Genomic DNA, 16336 nt, shown 5'->3' with positions numbered 1-16336 from the left:
TTACTAAAGAAGAAACTGGAGAGAACATTTTTTTTCTAACGAAGTGAAGGGAATATTAAATGTATAATGAAAATGTACAAGTTCCCGCACTATATAGTTTTATGCTCAGGCTCTAGAGAACATAAAGCTATCATCGGTAGTGATAAAATATTGCGAGATATATTTAGCAGCCCTTTCGGAGCACATTAATATAATAGATATCCCAATCATTCATTTTCCGTGGGGAGTAAAAATTGCATTGATGACTGGGGACATTCCCCTCCACCGCTTCTCTGCGGGAAACAACAAGCTGAGCTCTATTAGCAAGCTTATTTTTTGAGCCGGCGGAGGGTGGAGAAATCGACATCACTGGCACTATTTGCCGGATTAGGTTCTGTCTCAAATTGTGTAAAAAGGCGACATTTCCCGCACCGTAGCACCCACTACAAATTTTGAAGGTATTTTTTTGGGGGGTAGATTCTTGTCTTCGACAAAATCATAAATAAATTCATTGCCACTTCAACAATTTCTGCACAATATCAGACTTTTTAAACCTTCTCCGCACAGGTTACTTCATCTTACACAGAGCCCAACTGGTCAAATCGTGTCCGCAAAATAAGCGGCGTTTTTTGTTGGGAACATTGAAGCTCTGACGAAACATTGTGAGAAGGGCATCTAGTTGCGGAACTGCTCCTAGATGCCGCTTCAATGAAACGTGCCCTCCCCACCCCCCCCTCCCCAAGGTCCCTTCGTCGTTCGACGCATCCCCGTTTCTTGGAAGGACGGCTGCTATGACGTTACCACATTTACGCAGGTTTTGAAAAACAGCGCCGAGATGGCACTTCACCTTATCGTTTCCGAAGAATACAGTTTTGAAAGGCAACGCCTAAGATAGCGCTTTAAGCCAGGTGAAGAGATGGACGCCCAACTATGCGCTAGTTCCACAACTGAGTTGATATAAAATCACTGCAAAAAGGCAAGATCACTGTCCCGTACCGCAGTTCGGGCTCTCTGATCGTCTGTGTAAAGCGCTAATTCAGTAATGCATTGCCTTCTCGCACCACTCAAGTTTTCTTCTCACAACATCCGATATTGTGAAGACAGCTGTCTGCAGCGAGATCAATTAATCCTGGCGATGGAGGCGCTATTTGAGCAGAGTCCGATTGCAACTGCTGTTTAAAAAAAAGTAAATTCGTTCTGAGAACGACAATATTTACGTTATTGGGGCCAGCTCGGTTCTTCGACGGTGTTCCTTGCTCCCGCAATCGAGCTTGTTCACCTCAAACTGGAATAAGTCAACGCCCTCGAACCTCACGATAATATGCATGCTGTGACGTCACGAAATGGCGACATATTGATTGTTGCAAAACTTGACTTGCGGTTTTCTAGTGATGCTCATAAATAAATTCACAGTTATTCGGCCATTTTTAAAAGAAATAGAAATCACAAGTGACTATACTTAGACCCTCTGTACGTGACATGTGCAAAAACTTAGTGCTTCTAGATATCACCGGACCATTCCTTTAACAAATATTTGGTGACGTGTGTAGACAAAAAATTGAGATCGAGTGTCAATCATGCATATAAAAGGGGTGATCGTGAAGGTGCGCAAGTCGCATATAAAAAGCCAACCAGCGCTTTGAAGGTACAAACACCTGAAAGAATAAAACATCGAAGACGAGGGCGAAAAAAGGAATTCTTTCATTGAGCAGCAGAACATAGAACATAGATACTATGTTCTGCTGCTGAGTGAAAGAAGTCTTTTTTTACTTCTTTGCCCTCGGTGTTTTATTCTTTCAAATATTCGTATCATGTCAAGTACGCGCTCGTTTTCAAATATTACGGATTTGAAGAAACAAATATATTTCAATGCAATCCGTTCTCTACATATATGCATTTATTCAATTTGCTTGGGAGGCCTCTGGTAGCTAGCAAAAAACTTTCTTTCTTCTCGTTAAACCACTGCTCTGTGGCAGTTTGTAGTGCGTTTTAGTCCTTGAACCTTGCTGTTTTGAAATGTTTCTCTAGATTGGGTTATTAAAAAAAAATCTATACTTCGTTTTACCTCAAGTGCAGATGCAGCCGAAACTACGAGTTGGGGGAACCAATTAAACAGGATCAAAAGCGCACTATGATAGTGTTCCTCATGTACCTGTACGTGTTACATCATCGCTAAACCAATCAAAATAGAACGTGATTTGTGCTTTTGACGCAACTTGATTGGTCGTATTAGCTCGTAGTGTCAGGTGCGTCTGGATTTAAGCTGAAGCGAAGTATAGGTTACACAATTTGCGGAGGACTTTGGCTTAACATTCGCCTGCTACTATTATGCAGCTTTAGAGATAATCAATCAGTAGGATCCCCTCCGCGTTCCTCCAAAAAACACCGTCCCCATAACTTTTCTACTTGAGTGTTGCCACTTGAATTCTATCGGAGAGGGGGACCCCCCAATGTCTTCAGTACATAAGCCCTGGTTTTGTTTCTGGACGCCACTAGTAAAGCCACGCCTTATTCACACTCACATGGCGGGCGAGAGAATCTTCTGGGTCGCTTTCGTGGAGACCCAAAAGTTCGCTTGATGAATGCAAGTGCTGTTGTCGATTTTGCGTAGAGAGATTCCGTGACACTCATCGTGCCGAGGCCTTCGAGATGCCCAGAATGTAATGGATGATTGTGAACGCACTGCCATAGGAAATGTTTAATTCTGTGGCAACTTCGGATACTTTAATTCAGCAATTCCTCCTTATAAGACTCAACTCGGGCTAAATGATCCAAATCGATCGAAGTGCACGGCCGCCCTGACCTGCGGTCGTCGCGCACGTCGCGACGGCCGTTTTTTTTATTTTGCCGTGTCTCCGGCTTACGATGGAAGTTCTTCACCAGCTCGCCTGTGCTTTTACCCTTTCTCCGAGTTATTCTTGCATCAGAAGGACATTCACTGCCATGCCCATTTATTATTCTACTGTGCATTTCTGTAGGGGAGCTCCTTGTTTAGCACCAAAAACTTATCACGCTCCTGTACCTGGGTTTGAAATCGGGGAGGTGGCCATGTTTAACTGACTGATGCAGATCAAGAGAAGAACCGGATAGCTTTAAATGCGACCATGTTCGGGTAGACTGATGAATTAACCAAAGGTTATGGAGATATCGCTGTGAGCCTTTTGGTTATGGCCGAGTTGAAAAACTTTCTGACCACCCCTCGGACATTATGCCCAAACATAAAAATAAATAAGTTCCTTCTACCTTTCTAAATATTTATCTAACCGCTCAACACCTCTCGTCTCTTTTCCAGAGGTTGCCATGGCAACCAACTTAACCCCAGGTCTAAAACAGACTTGTACGTAGTTCAACTACTTTACACTAGTTACTGTAGTTTAGCTACTTTTTAGTACTTTAGTAACTTTCAATTACACGTTTAGTTTGCTAGTTAGTAGTTTACTTTTACTAATTTTTCCGAGTAATCTCAACTCAAATCACAAACTACTGTCGAATTTTATTGGTAGGTTTGCTTATTTTTATTTTTTTTATTTTTTTATTTATTTTTATTTTTATTTAAGAATACTGTCAGCCTTCACTTGAAGGCTATTACAGGAGAGGTAACAACAATATATATAGTCATATCAAAAATTTGAACTCTATACATATGTACGTAATAGAAGACTGTTATACAATTTTTAATTGAAGACAACGTGAACCATATCGCCACACTTTGTAAAAAGAAGTGAAATAGAAAAAAAGGAAAAACGCCCTTCTTATTTATTGCTGGGTAAATATCTTTTCTAAAGAAGACTCGAATTGGGACATATTTGCAGAATTAATGACATAATCTGGAAGTTGGTTCCAGTCTTCAATTGTTTGCACAAAGAATGAATATTTAAAAACGTCTATCCTACTATTATACGGTTGGATTGTTTTATTGTGATTTAATCTGCGCGATCGTTTATGTGTTTCATTTAAATATAGTTCAGGTTCAATGTTTAAGTGATTGTTATACAACGCAAATAAGAACTTTAGCCGCGCTATTCTCCGTCTAGTTTCTAATGATTGAAGTCCACACTGGCTAAGCATTTCAGTCACAGAGTCTGTTCGTTTGTATTTATTAAGAATGAAACGTGCAGCCTGCCTTTGAATTTTTTCTAGTCTATTGATGTCTACTTTTTTGTTTGGACTCCATACAATGCTGGCGTACTCTAAAATAGGACGGATCATTGTCTTATAAGCTGTGATTTTGGCATTACTAGTTGCATGTTTTAACTTTCGTTTAAGAAAGCACAAACTTCGATAGGCAGAGGAGTAGACATTATCTATATGGGTGCGCCATTGCAAATCGTGTGAGATCACCACACCAAGGTACTTAAAACTGTTTACAACACTCAAATTAACATTGCCTATATTATAACAAAATTTCAAAACGCTTTTTTTGTTCGTTATATGGATATATGTCGACTTACGAAAATTTATTTGCATTTGCCAGTCCTCACACCATTGCCTTAGATTTTCCAGGTTCCTATTAAGAGCTAATTGATCATTAGTATTGTTTATGACAGAGTAAAGAAGGAAATCATCTGCAAAAAGTTTTAGTTTTACTGGTTCTGCAATATGCGTAGCTATATCATTTATATATATCAAAAACAATAATGGACCTAAGACTGAGCCCTGCGGGACTCCAGAGGTTACAGATAGAGGTGGTGATATGTTTCCATTTATCTTAACTTTTTGACTCCGATTTGACAGGTATGCTTCTATCCAGTTAACGATTTTATCACACAACCCTATCTTTTTTAATTTGAATAATAATTTTTTGTGAGGTATGCGGTCGAATGCTTTTGAAAAGTCTATACAAATTACATCGATCTGTTCCTTATTATTTACAGATAAAGAAAAATCATGAAACGTTTCAACAAGCTGCGTTACGGTTGACAAACCATTTCGAAAGCCATGCTGATGAGAGTATAACGTCTTTCGCTCCTCTAAAAAAGTAAATATATATTTTGAAATGACGTGCTCCATCACTTTACAGCAAACGCTGGTCAATGAAATAGGCCGGTAGTTTTCTATCGTAAAGCGGCTTCCTCCTTTAAACACAGGGACGACACGTGCGGATAGCCAATCTTGCGGGAGTGACTCCGTTTGTAATGATTTGTCGAAGATAATTTTTAAATAAAAAGATAGCCACTCTGCATATCGCTTTAAGAATTCATTCGGTATTTTATCCGGGCCTGTTGATTTTTTTGTATCCAGTGACAATAGCTTAGCAAATATTCCGGACTGGCTTATCTCTATTTCTGGCGTACTCGTTTCAATATCAGAATGAAAGGCCTCATCGAGATTTTGTACGTCGTGGGCTGAAAAGACTGAATGGAAAAACACGTTAAACCGATCTGCCATTTCTGCACTGTCAGTAATGACCACATCGTTTTCAACAATCTGCTCGATCATTTCCCTCTTTCCTCTTAAGAAACGCCAGAATTTCTGAGGGGCAGTTTTTATAAAGTTGTGAAGAGTCACTGAAAAGAATCTCTCTTTGGCTTGTTTGAGTGACGTTTTTAATTTAATTTTTAGAGCATTTATATGTTCTTTAAAACCTTTTCTGTGCCTTTTGATTTGACGTTTTAGGTGGATAATTTCACGCGTTATCCAGGGATTTGTGCGATATGTCTTTTTAGTTTTATTGGGAACAAAGGAATTAATACAAAAGGAAGTAGTAGTTTTAAAAAAATTCCACAGATCATCTACTGTACTTGTAATGCTTAGTTGGTCTAATGTTTCTAAGGATGTCTCTAAGTAATCTATAATACTTGTATCGTCTGCGCGAGTAACGTCTTTAACAATTAGGGGCCTAGCAACCCTGCAATGACCCTGTCGTGGTAGTGGAATCGTAAACAAAATCATTTTATGGTCTGAAATTCCTTCTACAATTGAAATCTCGTAATCCGATATGTTTTCTGTAATAAAGACAAGGTCTAATGTTGACTGAGACTGGTCGGTGATTCTAGTGTATTCCTTGACTATTTGGGTAAGGTTGTGATTAAACGTTATGTCAATTATTTTTTCTCCGTTAAGGATATCAATGCCACCAGCTGTCAAAAGAGCCCAATTTACATGGGGCAAATTAAAATCTCCAGTCATGATTACCTTGGTAGTATCATTTACATATTTGCACAAAAACTCATTCAAGCCCTCCAAAAATTCTACTGGTGCGTTTGGCGTTCTATAAACCACTCCGAAAAGGAACGTTCGACTGTAATAAGAAATTCGGCACCAAACAGTTTCATCACAGTCGCATTCAAGCACCACACAATCAATGTCATTTCTCAAACAAATAGCCACACCCCCGCCTCTGGTAGTTCTATCACACCTAACTAATTTATAATTGGGGGGAACAATGCAATCGCTTTCTATATTGGAGTTTAGCCATGTTTCTGTAATAGCTACCACATGGGGACTGTGGGCAAGAAACAAAATTTCTAGAGCTTCAATTTTATTAACCACACTTCGGGCGTTTAGGCTAATAACTCTCAATTCAGGTGGATCGTTTTCAGCCGCCCTTGCATCGCGTCAGTTGTAGGCTGCCCCACTGGGTTGAACACGACGTCGCTGGTTTAGATTAAGATCCCACACAAATGTTTCACCATTAATCTTCAGCTTGTCATGTACAAGTGATACCTTATCGCCCTTTGCTCTGTTCGATGCCGCGCTTCCCCATAATAGTTTTCTTACTTGCACTGTTTCTTTTGCGTAGTCACTACTGATACTGAGCTTAGTTCCTTTTAGTTTTCTACAGTTTTTAAATATTTCCTCTATCTCGTTGTAGTCGAAGAACTTTATGATTACCGGTCTATTCGTTTCCTCGCGCTTACGTCCAAGTCTGTGAATTCGCTCAATCGAAGTTACTGTGATGCCGAGAGTCTCCGGGAAGACATCTTTCGTTACGGTTCGCTTCAGTTCCTCGGTGCTTTCGTTGTGTTTTTCGGGTAAGCCAAATATAAGTAGATTATTTCGCCTTCCTCTATTTTCTAGGTCAATTAGCTTTTCACATTGCTGTCTGACTGTCTGTTCTAGGTTTGCAACGACTTCCTTTAGACTATCAACTTTCACCATTTCGCTCTGAATATTTGACATTGCATTTTCCAGTTTATTAATTTTTCCGTGAACTAACATTCCCGCACAAAAAAAGAGGAAATATGTTGGTGGATCAGTTAAAATTTACAAATAGGTGAAGCATCTGGCATAGCCAGGGACAGTTGTTTAGAGGGTTTGAAACACTAAAATTTTCACGAGTCCCCCACTGCAAGAACCCTGCTACGAGGCGCGAGGAGCGCACAGACACATCGCAACTGATGCCGAGTAACTGAGGGATTAGCGCCGAAAAGTTATGTTTCTTTGTGTCCCAGAGCTCAAGGACACTTGACTCATTTAAAGAAAGGTCTTGTTCCCACTTCTCCCCGAAGTAAGAACTCTGGACCACTACAGGAGGTGTGCGCACTGCATCCTCACTCAAAGGAGGCAACAAAATGCATCGCCCGCTCTGAAGCTCATCTGATGCTGCCGTAGTTTGTGCTATGCGAAGAATCGCGTGCTAAATTGCAACGCAAAGGTGACATTTTAGAGCGGAGCAGTTAAGGGCTTGTTTTCCCAGGATCCTGTCCACCAGCAAAGAAATGATGGCACCGAACTCTGGGCAGAGGCCGCCATCTATGGGCGACGGCGGCAAGCCGGTTTACCGAACTTTGGACAGCTACCGCCATCTAGGAGTGAGGGCGGCAACTAGACAACTGGTTGCCGCCGTCGCTCTCAGATGGCGGCAACCTTTCTTCGGAGGGAGAAGAGCGGGAGCGCAATGAGCGGCGATGTGCGCAGCAGTGCGAATGGTTCCGCAACCACCGCGAAGCCGCTATCACCTAAAGTTTCACTGCGTCGAGTGCTTCAGATTCACCTGCGAAAGAAGATCTAATCGCTCGCCTAGAAGGCCAGCGCTGAGAACAGAAGCTACAGGTCCTCTGCTCTTCCTTCTTCACCAAAGTAGAAAGGCTGGAAGGTTTCTTTTTTTGTTGCTTTTTCACGAAACTCAGAGCATGCAGGTAATCCAAGATTCCAAGATCGTTCGAGAAATCTTAATAATTTTCCCAACGTTTAAAAGATAATATTTATAAACAAGCAGTGCTGGGAAATACTTTAACTAGAGGGTACTTGAAGTAGTACATCAAATAGGCTTAGAAAAATTGTAGCTACTTGAAGTACATTATGTGAGCATGTACTCCTAAAGTATTTTTCCTGGTACTTTCCGAGGAAAGTATAACTCCCGGCATCAAAATACCTTCCCCAAGCTCGAAAAAGAAAAAGAATGGCGTATCGTAATGTGAAAACGCGCTATCGTCTTTTGAGACGTCATCAGGTAATTTCTTTGAGTGAAGTAATGGCGACTATAAGACCGATACAAATATGGGCCTTATGCGTAGATTTTGTTAAATAGTTCGTCAGCGAGACGCTATTTGACTTTATCCAATATTTGCCGACATTTCCGAAGGTACTGATGCACAGCCTCCAATGACCCCTGAAACGATGCTTGCCTAATAGAAGAAAAATAACTATAGGGGATAAAAGGGCGTCCCGAAAGATTGTGTCAAAAGTACCGCTACTTTACACAAAAAGCGCCTTGTATTTATGGCACTTTACTTCCTTCCTTGTACATTTACCTTGTACTTTGCTTCAAGTATACTTTTTAGATGTACTTTACGCAACACAGCAAACAAGCAAACACTGTCTGAAAAATCAAGCTCTGGCAGTGCTAAACCTCATATTAGAAATTATACATCCACAGTACATCATTTACCAAAACACAAAAATGTAGAAAAACCATTAGGCACGCAGAAGCAGAACAATCTATTAAAGCCATTTCTGTGAAAACACAACCGCTTTATATTTCGGTAGCAGAATTTTACTAATAGATCAAAACCTGTGCACTTTTTGTTACCATAAAAAAGTAACATCAAAGGCAATCCGCTGCGTTTTTACAGTATTTAGTAATTTACTCTATTACTTTTCATTTCAGTAATTTCTACTCTACTCGAATTACTCGTAAGTCCAATACTCAGTACCTTAACATAATTAACTTTGGAGTAACTTGTATATGTCTGGTCTAAGATAATCTTAACCCAAGTTGCCCTTGTCTAAAGATGTTGGACCGACTAAAAAAAGTAAACTTAATCCTGAAACAGTCATAGTGCAAGTAAACAAAGCAGTCTACTCACGTGAATGCCGCGTTTGAAAATGTTCTCTCCCATTGCCATGTCTAGCATACGTAAGACTGCAACAGCCTGAAAATGCATTACCAAACTCCTTAACGCAAAATGGCAACCGCACAATTTGCACTAACGAAGGAAATGTTTCCAATATTCTAACGAGCGTGTTGCTTTAAGTACTTATATTGCGAAATGAATAAAACGGAAACAGGACTAAACCACAAAGGTGCCTATACTTTCAACTCACAGAAAAGTTTATCTCCGCAGTGTGCGATGTTTATGTGGTAATCAACGCAAGACTTGTAAGAATAAGAATAACTCAGGACAAACTAAACTAAAATATTGGTCGAAATATACGGCCATAAATGAATTGTTTTAATATATTGCTTTATGTCCGACGTCAGGTAACCTGTTAAACAGATATTTCAATAGAAGCGGTGATGTGTTAGAATGGCTGCTCTTGGAACAAAAACAAAAACAAACAAAAAAATAGACGATAAGATATCAATACTGCGTATGCCTACTGTGCTACGATTGTCACGTAGCAGGACCTCAGCTGAGCTGTCACCCTGCTAGTCAGATAGTGCGTCAGGCGGTTCGGTTGTTGCTGCGATGGAGATAAAAAAAAAGTTTCTTCAGCGCTGTCTGTCCTATCTAATTTTTTTTTTCGCCTAGACTTAAAATGAAATTTTGGAATCCTCCCAAGGTTTTGACAAATAGATATGTCATCAAGAATGTTAGCCTTCTGATAAATAAGAATAACTGGCAGGGGTTGCGCTCGCACATTACCGTCATCAAAAGGTATTTGCATGACTTTTAATGTCGCAAAAAATATTAATATGTTTTCAGAAGTTCGAAGGTGCTGGAGTTTGTTTATGTCAGGAAAATGCCATGATTTCAAAAATCGGTTTCCACAGCTACACACACACAAAAAAGCATCATCAAAAAAGCTTAGCTTCGCAGCACAATTTTATATCGGTACATAGTTCAGTAGCTCAATACTGCCTTATTGCACATAAGTTTATGCACTCCAAGTATGCAGGTATATACACTATGTCCCTTCATCGGCCACCTTAAGAAGGTATCTGTATACCATTATACATAGTGCTTGATTTTAATTCGAGCGTTTTTTTAAAGTGGGAGACTGCTACATGAGTACCGTCTTACTTTTATTTGCACCGGGCTCGCCGGAAATGGTATGAGTGCATAATCGGCACAACCCGCAGAAAGGTTAACTAAAATTTGTTTAGTATCTTTGCGCAATGATGGTTTGCCAGGTCATGCTGCAGTTTCAGCTTTAACGACAGTCCCATGGAGATACCTAAATATTTTAAACAGTTTCGAAAAAAAGAAATAATTTCAAAATAATATTTGATAAGGTTTCATTATTTGTCGACCGATTTCCCAACGCTATTGGGGGGGAGTGTCGCACATCCTGCCCAAAACCGCTAAGAAGCAGAGTTTGAAACCGAAAGCTCACCATGGGTTGTACGTCAGTAGAACAAACGAGTTTTATGAGCTGCCACCAGTCTAACGCCAACATGGCTAAAGCTTGCAATTTAAGGTCATGACTGTAATGTACTTAAATGCCAAAGGTGCAAGCGAGCTGGACATAAGTGACGAAAATATTCCTTGGGGGACAAAGGACAAACGAAAATCTCCAAATACAGCTTGGTGACTGGTGCGCGACCGAAAAAAAAATGTAAGGCCGTTATTTAATTTAGACACAACAGGAAAAGAAAGTTTAGATTAACATACAAAATGTTGTTTCATACGACTCGAACATACCTTTGTAAACCAGAGTCATATACATTTTACTTGAATCAAAAGGTTGTCAGGAAGTGTTGTACTTTGCCTAAAATACACGTGATCGGTACGACTTTGCGTCGCAGTATTGAAAGTGAAATCTCAGTTTTTTCTTTGAACTAAGGAATTATTACAGTGCTAATCATGGCATGCGCCCCTCGTCGCCATATATAACGTGAACTGTGGTATACAAATTACATTTCACTATATATATATATATAAAGTGCGTGCCTGTGCGAAAGACACGCTTCTGTCCCTCTGGGACTTTGCGCGCGCGACGGGCATTGTCCGAAGGATTTCTACCTTCATTTTCGTTTTGCTTTAATCCCCCCCTGTAAACCGTCCCCTCCAGGCCATCGCGCCATCCTTATCTTAATAAAGAGTAACAACAATAATGGGAATGAATGAAGATTGACAAGTGCATCCCTTGTAATATTGTGAGCGAAGAGGGAAGAAAGTGATTGAAACTATTACGTCGAAGTTAGAGAAAGAGAAATAAAAAGAGAGCTATATATTGTGACGAAGAGAAGATTTACGATGCGTTTTGGAAAAACACGGAGGCTGAGGGAAGACGAGGAAGAAGAGGTTCGTTCAGGCAGAGCGCGCGACTATCTGGATTCCCAACGGCCTTTTTCTCAACCTGGCTACCACACTGTAAATAATAAACCCCCATCAGTTTCTATCATCGTTTCCTTACAATTGGTGGAGGTGCGGGCTTCCCTAACTATCCGGACTTCCCTCGCAAGTGTTCGTGCATCCTGGACTTCTGAAATCGATGCGACGCCAAGGGATATCACGCCAGGAAACCGCGGATGGTGCAGCGCAGGGCACCACCTCTAACCAGACACCCACTGTTGCAGGTGCAACCACTATCGTATGCGCCGGAGCCCTCCCTCAGCGGGACCCGAAGCTCTTCAGCGGGATCGGGGACGATGACATTGACGACTGGTTGGAGTCAGTTGAAAAGGTGAGCCTCCACAACAAATGGGATGACACCGTGAAGCTCATAACATAATTTTTTTATCTAACCGACGTTGCAAAGCTATGGTGCACCAACCATGAATCAGAGCTGGTGACCTGGCCCCATTTCAAAGCAAAGATCCAGGAAGTATTTAGGAAGCCTGCCCAGCGGAAGCACGTCGCAAAGAGGACATTGGCATCACGCACCCAACTGCACGATGAAAGCTTCATTAGCTACATCGAAGATGTCCTGAAGTTGTGCAACAGTGTTGACACCCACATGACCGAAGATGAGAAACTGAAGAGTATCATGAAACGCATTGCCGAAAATGCTTTTCAAATCCTTGTCGTCAAAACGCTTGTGACTCTCTCTGAATTCATCGACTTCTACCAGAACTTCACTGAGCTTCGCTTTCAGCGGCTCAGAGAAGCCCCCCCCCCCCCCCCCCCCCCCTCGAAATCTTCCATTTTGCTGGGACCACCTCTTCCCCCTCCCCCTCATACAGCATTTTTTCATGGGTGGCCCTTCCCCCCAAACAAAATCCTGCTTTGTGCTTGGATCCAGCGATGTAAAAGGCGCCGGCGCGCCAACGTCACGGAGGCCAAGCGCAAGCGCGAGGCCCAGCGACGACATCACTCCACGCCGGCAGAACAGTTCCCGGGAGCGACGGCGAGGTTCCAGAGGGAGTTTGTGGGTTAGCCGTTTGGCGCAACGTGCTCCGTGTGCGACCGACTCTGGTTCGCCGAGACGTGTCCACGATCGGCGGCGTGTCGGACGAGAAGCAGCGGGAAACGGGCGCGTGCGCGTTGCGGCAGTGTATCAAGTACAGCTCCGCTGGTTTTCCTTCTTTACGAGAGTGAAAAGGCTGAACGTTTTTCCTAAATAATCTCATACACAACGCCAGACTGTAAAAATAAATTCATACGGATGCTTGCAATAATATTTCTTATTATACATATACAGCGCGAAGGACAGAGAGGCTCGAAACCGGTTCGTAGTTTCGAGCTTGCATCAGCTCGAAACTTCGCGAAATACTGCCTCGGGGGGATGACATTATTTTCTGTTTGACGTGCACTGGTTTGCGCTCTCACTTTAGAACTCTGTGCTTTATCAGTCATGCGCTTCAATATTTCCTTTGGCAGCCGTATATCATTGAGAGACTTCTATATATCCTTTACAATTTGCACATCTATTGCCTGTGTTGCGAACATCGCATTTCACCAGAATGTCTATATGTTTAACATGCTCCTTGCTGAAAAAAATCGAATCTGCTGGTGCAAAATTCACGCTGCAGAAGGTTGGCGCTGAGTGGAAGCCATGTATTTGAGACGCACAAATTATTATTTTTGTAACAGCGCACACGTCTAGCACCACGAAAACACGCTTTCAGGTAGGAGTGTTTTTGAAAACAAGAAGTAGTTTCCGCGGTACACTTCCTGGTCTGTACCGAAGACGCGGGGCAGAGGAACCTTTACAACACAGTAAGTGTGTAAATCTACCCCCACCCATATATATATATATATATATATATATATATATATATATAACGCCCCCTGGGGCCCTCAAGGGAAAATAAAAAAATGATAGATATATATATTTTTTTAATCTTTGATGGAGTGACTTTTCTGTTTGGGGATGTTAATTCGACAGTTATATCTGTGTCACAATTTAACAGCAATCCTCTCTTGTTTTTATGTTGCACTTAACTGTGAAGTTTTAAAAAAATGCGGAAGCGGTTGATTCTTGCGGAAGGACCTGAGAACAAAAAACGTTCGGTTGACCATTTGAGGCCACTAAGATCTTTCTTTTGATGTGTCCCACCCGTCAAACTTATGGTTCTAGCTAACGTCAGATAATTAAGTAATTTAATCCTTTCAATACTTCCATTCTCGGAGACAACTTTCTGAGGCAGTTCAACGACAAAGAAAACATGTTTGGGTGCCTCAATAATGTTTATATATGCAAAATGGGCCGTGCAACACCGCCAAGATGTAAGCACTAACCATTATAAATTCAAAAAAGAAAAAAACATTCGTAAGTTTATTCCACGCAATGGCGGCATGCAGAAAAAAAACTCTCCCCTTAACTTGCAATTAGAAAAAGCAACATCGTGACATTAAGACAAAAGCTAACTATATACCGTCAATGTTCATCATAGTCATGCACTGGGGTTGGCAAAGCATAGCGCATGGGCTGAGCTTCAGATATGGTTAGAGTTGGGCAATAATCCTCTTTAATTGAGGCCGAGCCGTAACTCGAATGTTCGGCGATGCTGATGATCCCATGCACTCGACTGGGGGTGGGGAAAATCTCGTATGTTGGAGTGTCACATGCGTCTTGGTGAGAAGTCCAGATGCCATATTACGTCACGGTGTTAACAACGTTAATAAATATAGTGAAGTTTTCAATTTGAAGCGACTACATGCAGGGAATCACGTGACGTCACGTGATCATGTGACGTGACATTACTGGACACCTTGTCTTGACACCATGACATCGTGTGACCTCGTGACACATGACTGATTATAGTGCCAATGCAAAAGCGTTACGAGAACCCTCCATTTCTGATTCACTGGAATCCTGTGTATGACGATTTCACCAAGGTATAGAAATACAGCTGCCCTTTTTCGCCATATATTTATTTTGTGATACTAACAAAAAATAATAAAACATATCGTGAACCGTTTGGAACCGGTTACCGTTATATTTTTCCCGGTTCTATTCCGCTTCAGTTTCAACATGCCCACGAAGATTTCGGTTCGGTTCAGTTTCGGTTCGGCTAGAAATAACGGTTCGGTTCCGGTTTCCGTCTCGGTTCGGTTTCAGTTTGACACCCTGCTCAGAAGAGCCGCGTAGTCGTATGATTGTATCAGTCTCGTCCTCAGAATCTCGGCAGCTCTTCCCTGGTAATTGCAGAGATGGCACACTGCCGAGAATGTGGCGAGATGCCAAAATCAACTACGTTACAGTTCTCAACATGAAAGCTAAAAGAGGTCAAGGTTTGTTATTTTTGGAAATCGAAAAAAGAACGGAATTAAACCTTTCTATTAATATCCCAAAACACGTTGCACATTTGCAAAATATTTCCATTTGTTCAGTCTCCAAGTGTAATCGCCGTAAATGCCGCAATAACAACGTAACCCATCAAAGCAGAAATGTAAAGGTAAATTAACTTGTTTGTGTTAATTGCTCTACTGATCGTGACCGGTATAACCTCCCATCTAATGTACATCAAGCCCGACATCCAGGCAGCGAAGACGATGCATCGGGCTCGGTGAAAATAAAATACTTTCCAGTTTTGAAGAATCAAAGATCACACTGAGTATGCACTCTAAAACAGGTCTGTGCGTCTACTTTCCCGCACAACACCCGAAGAGCCAATCAGCGCAACTTACGGAGGCAGTTCAGCGAATGACGATGCCGAAACATATGTTTAGACCAAAAAACGGAGTCTGAGTTGTGACATTAAGCAATGCGAGACGACACGCTCGCATTGCTTAATGTCAATGTTTTTTTGTCTAAACATGTTTCGGCATTGTCATTCGCTGAGCTGCCTCCGCAAGTTGAGCTGATTGGCTCTCCGATTGTTGTGCGGGAAAGCACACTCACGGGCTTTTTTTAGAGTGATCATCACTCAGGCATTCATAAGTGTCAATGTATACACAACAATTAAGTTGTCACCCGAGCACTCTACAACACAAGCTATTAATTCTTGTTTGCCGACACACAATTCTTTTAGCCACCAAACCTGGTGACGTTCGTTGCCCAACACAGGTTTTTCCTTACTTTGGTTGCCGAGAGCTGCAGCATTTTTTTTTCTCGTCTATGCTTAATAACTGTGCCCATTTTGCGACAAGGGTGCCGGTTCACAGGGTACGAGAAGAAAACAATATCTTGGGCGTCAAATGAGGAAAAACGTTTTTCAATCTGGAATAGCCGCCCGTGGATGTAGGCCCTAAACAGACGCCCCCATGACAAGGCTGTGCACTTTAGTTTAATATAATTCATAATCTCACTTCGAAAAGTCGGTGAATAAGGTATAAGTCGAACCTCGTTACAACGAACTAGCATCGCGAGGAGAAATTTGTTCGCTATATACGATATTCGTAATAAAAATACACAGAGAAATCGACGCGAACGATCCCACAATCGAAGCCATGCAAGAACGTGCACAGCAGTACAACATGAAAGCGCGTGATCGCGGACCTAGATATTCTTACATGTCACTAAGAAGCATTAAAGAAAAAGAAACAGGAACATGACTACATTAATTTGCAACACGAGGAACGAAGGGAGAGGAAAGGTCTGAGAAGCTTTTAGCCAATCTTGTCGGCGTTGTTCGCATAGC

General features: G+C 41.6%; 1 protein-coding gene across 1 annotated transcript in view; it reads right to left on the bottom strand.

The window, feature by feature from the left end:
- Window positions 1-16336, bottom strand: part of LOC115328540 (aminopeptidase Ey-like) — an 81825-nt gene that overhangs the window by 27464 nt on the left and 38025 nt on the right. Inside the window, exon 10 of the mRNA XM_042293778.1 lies at window positions 9231-9296. Within this exon, the coding sequence (XP_042149712.1) occupies window positions 9231-9296 (66 nt within the window). The remainder of the gene's footprint in view (window positions 1-9230; window positions 9297-16336) is intronic.

This window comes from Ixodes scapularis, unplaced genomic scaffold, assembly GCF_016920785.2.
Source record: "Ixodes scapularis isolate PalLabHiFi unplaced genomic scaffold, ASM1692078v2 PGA_scaffold0__279_contigs__length_252992795, whole genome shotgun sequence".
NCBI classification, from domain to species: domain Eukaryota; kingdom Metazoa; phylum Arthropoda; class Arachnida; order Ixodida; family Ixodidae; genus Ixodes; species Ixodes scapularis.
This window is presented reverse-complemented; position numbering and strand designations above follow the sequence as displayed.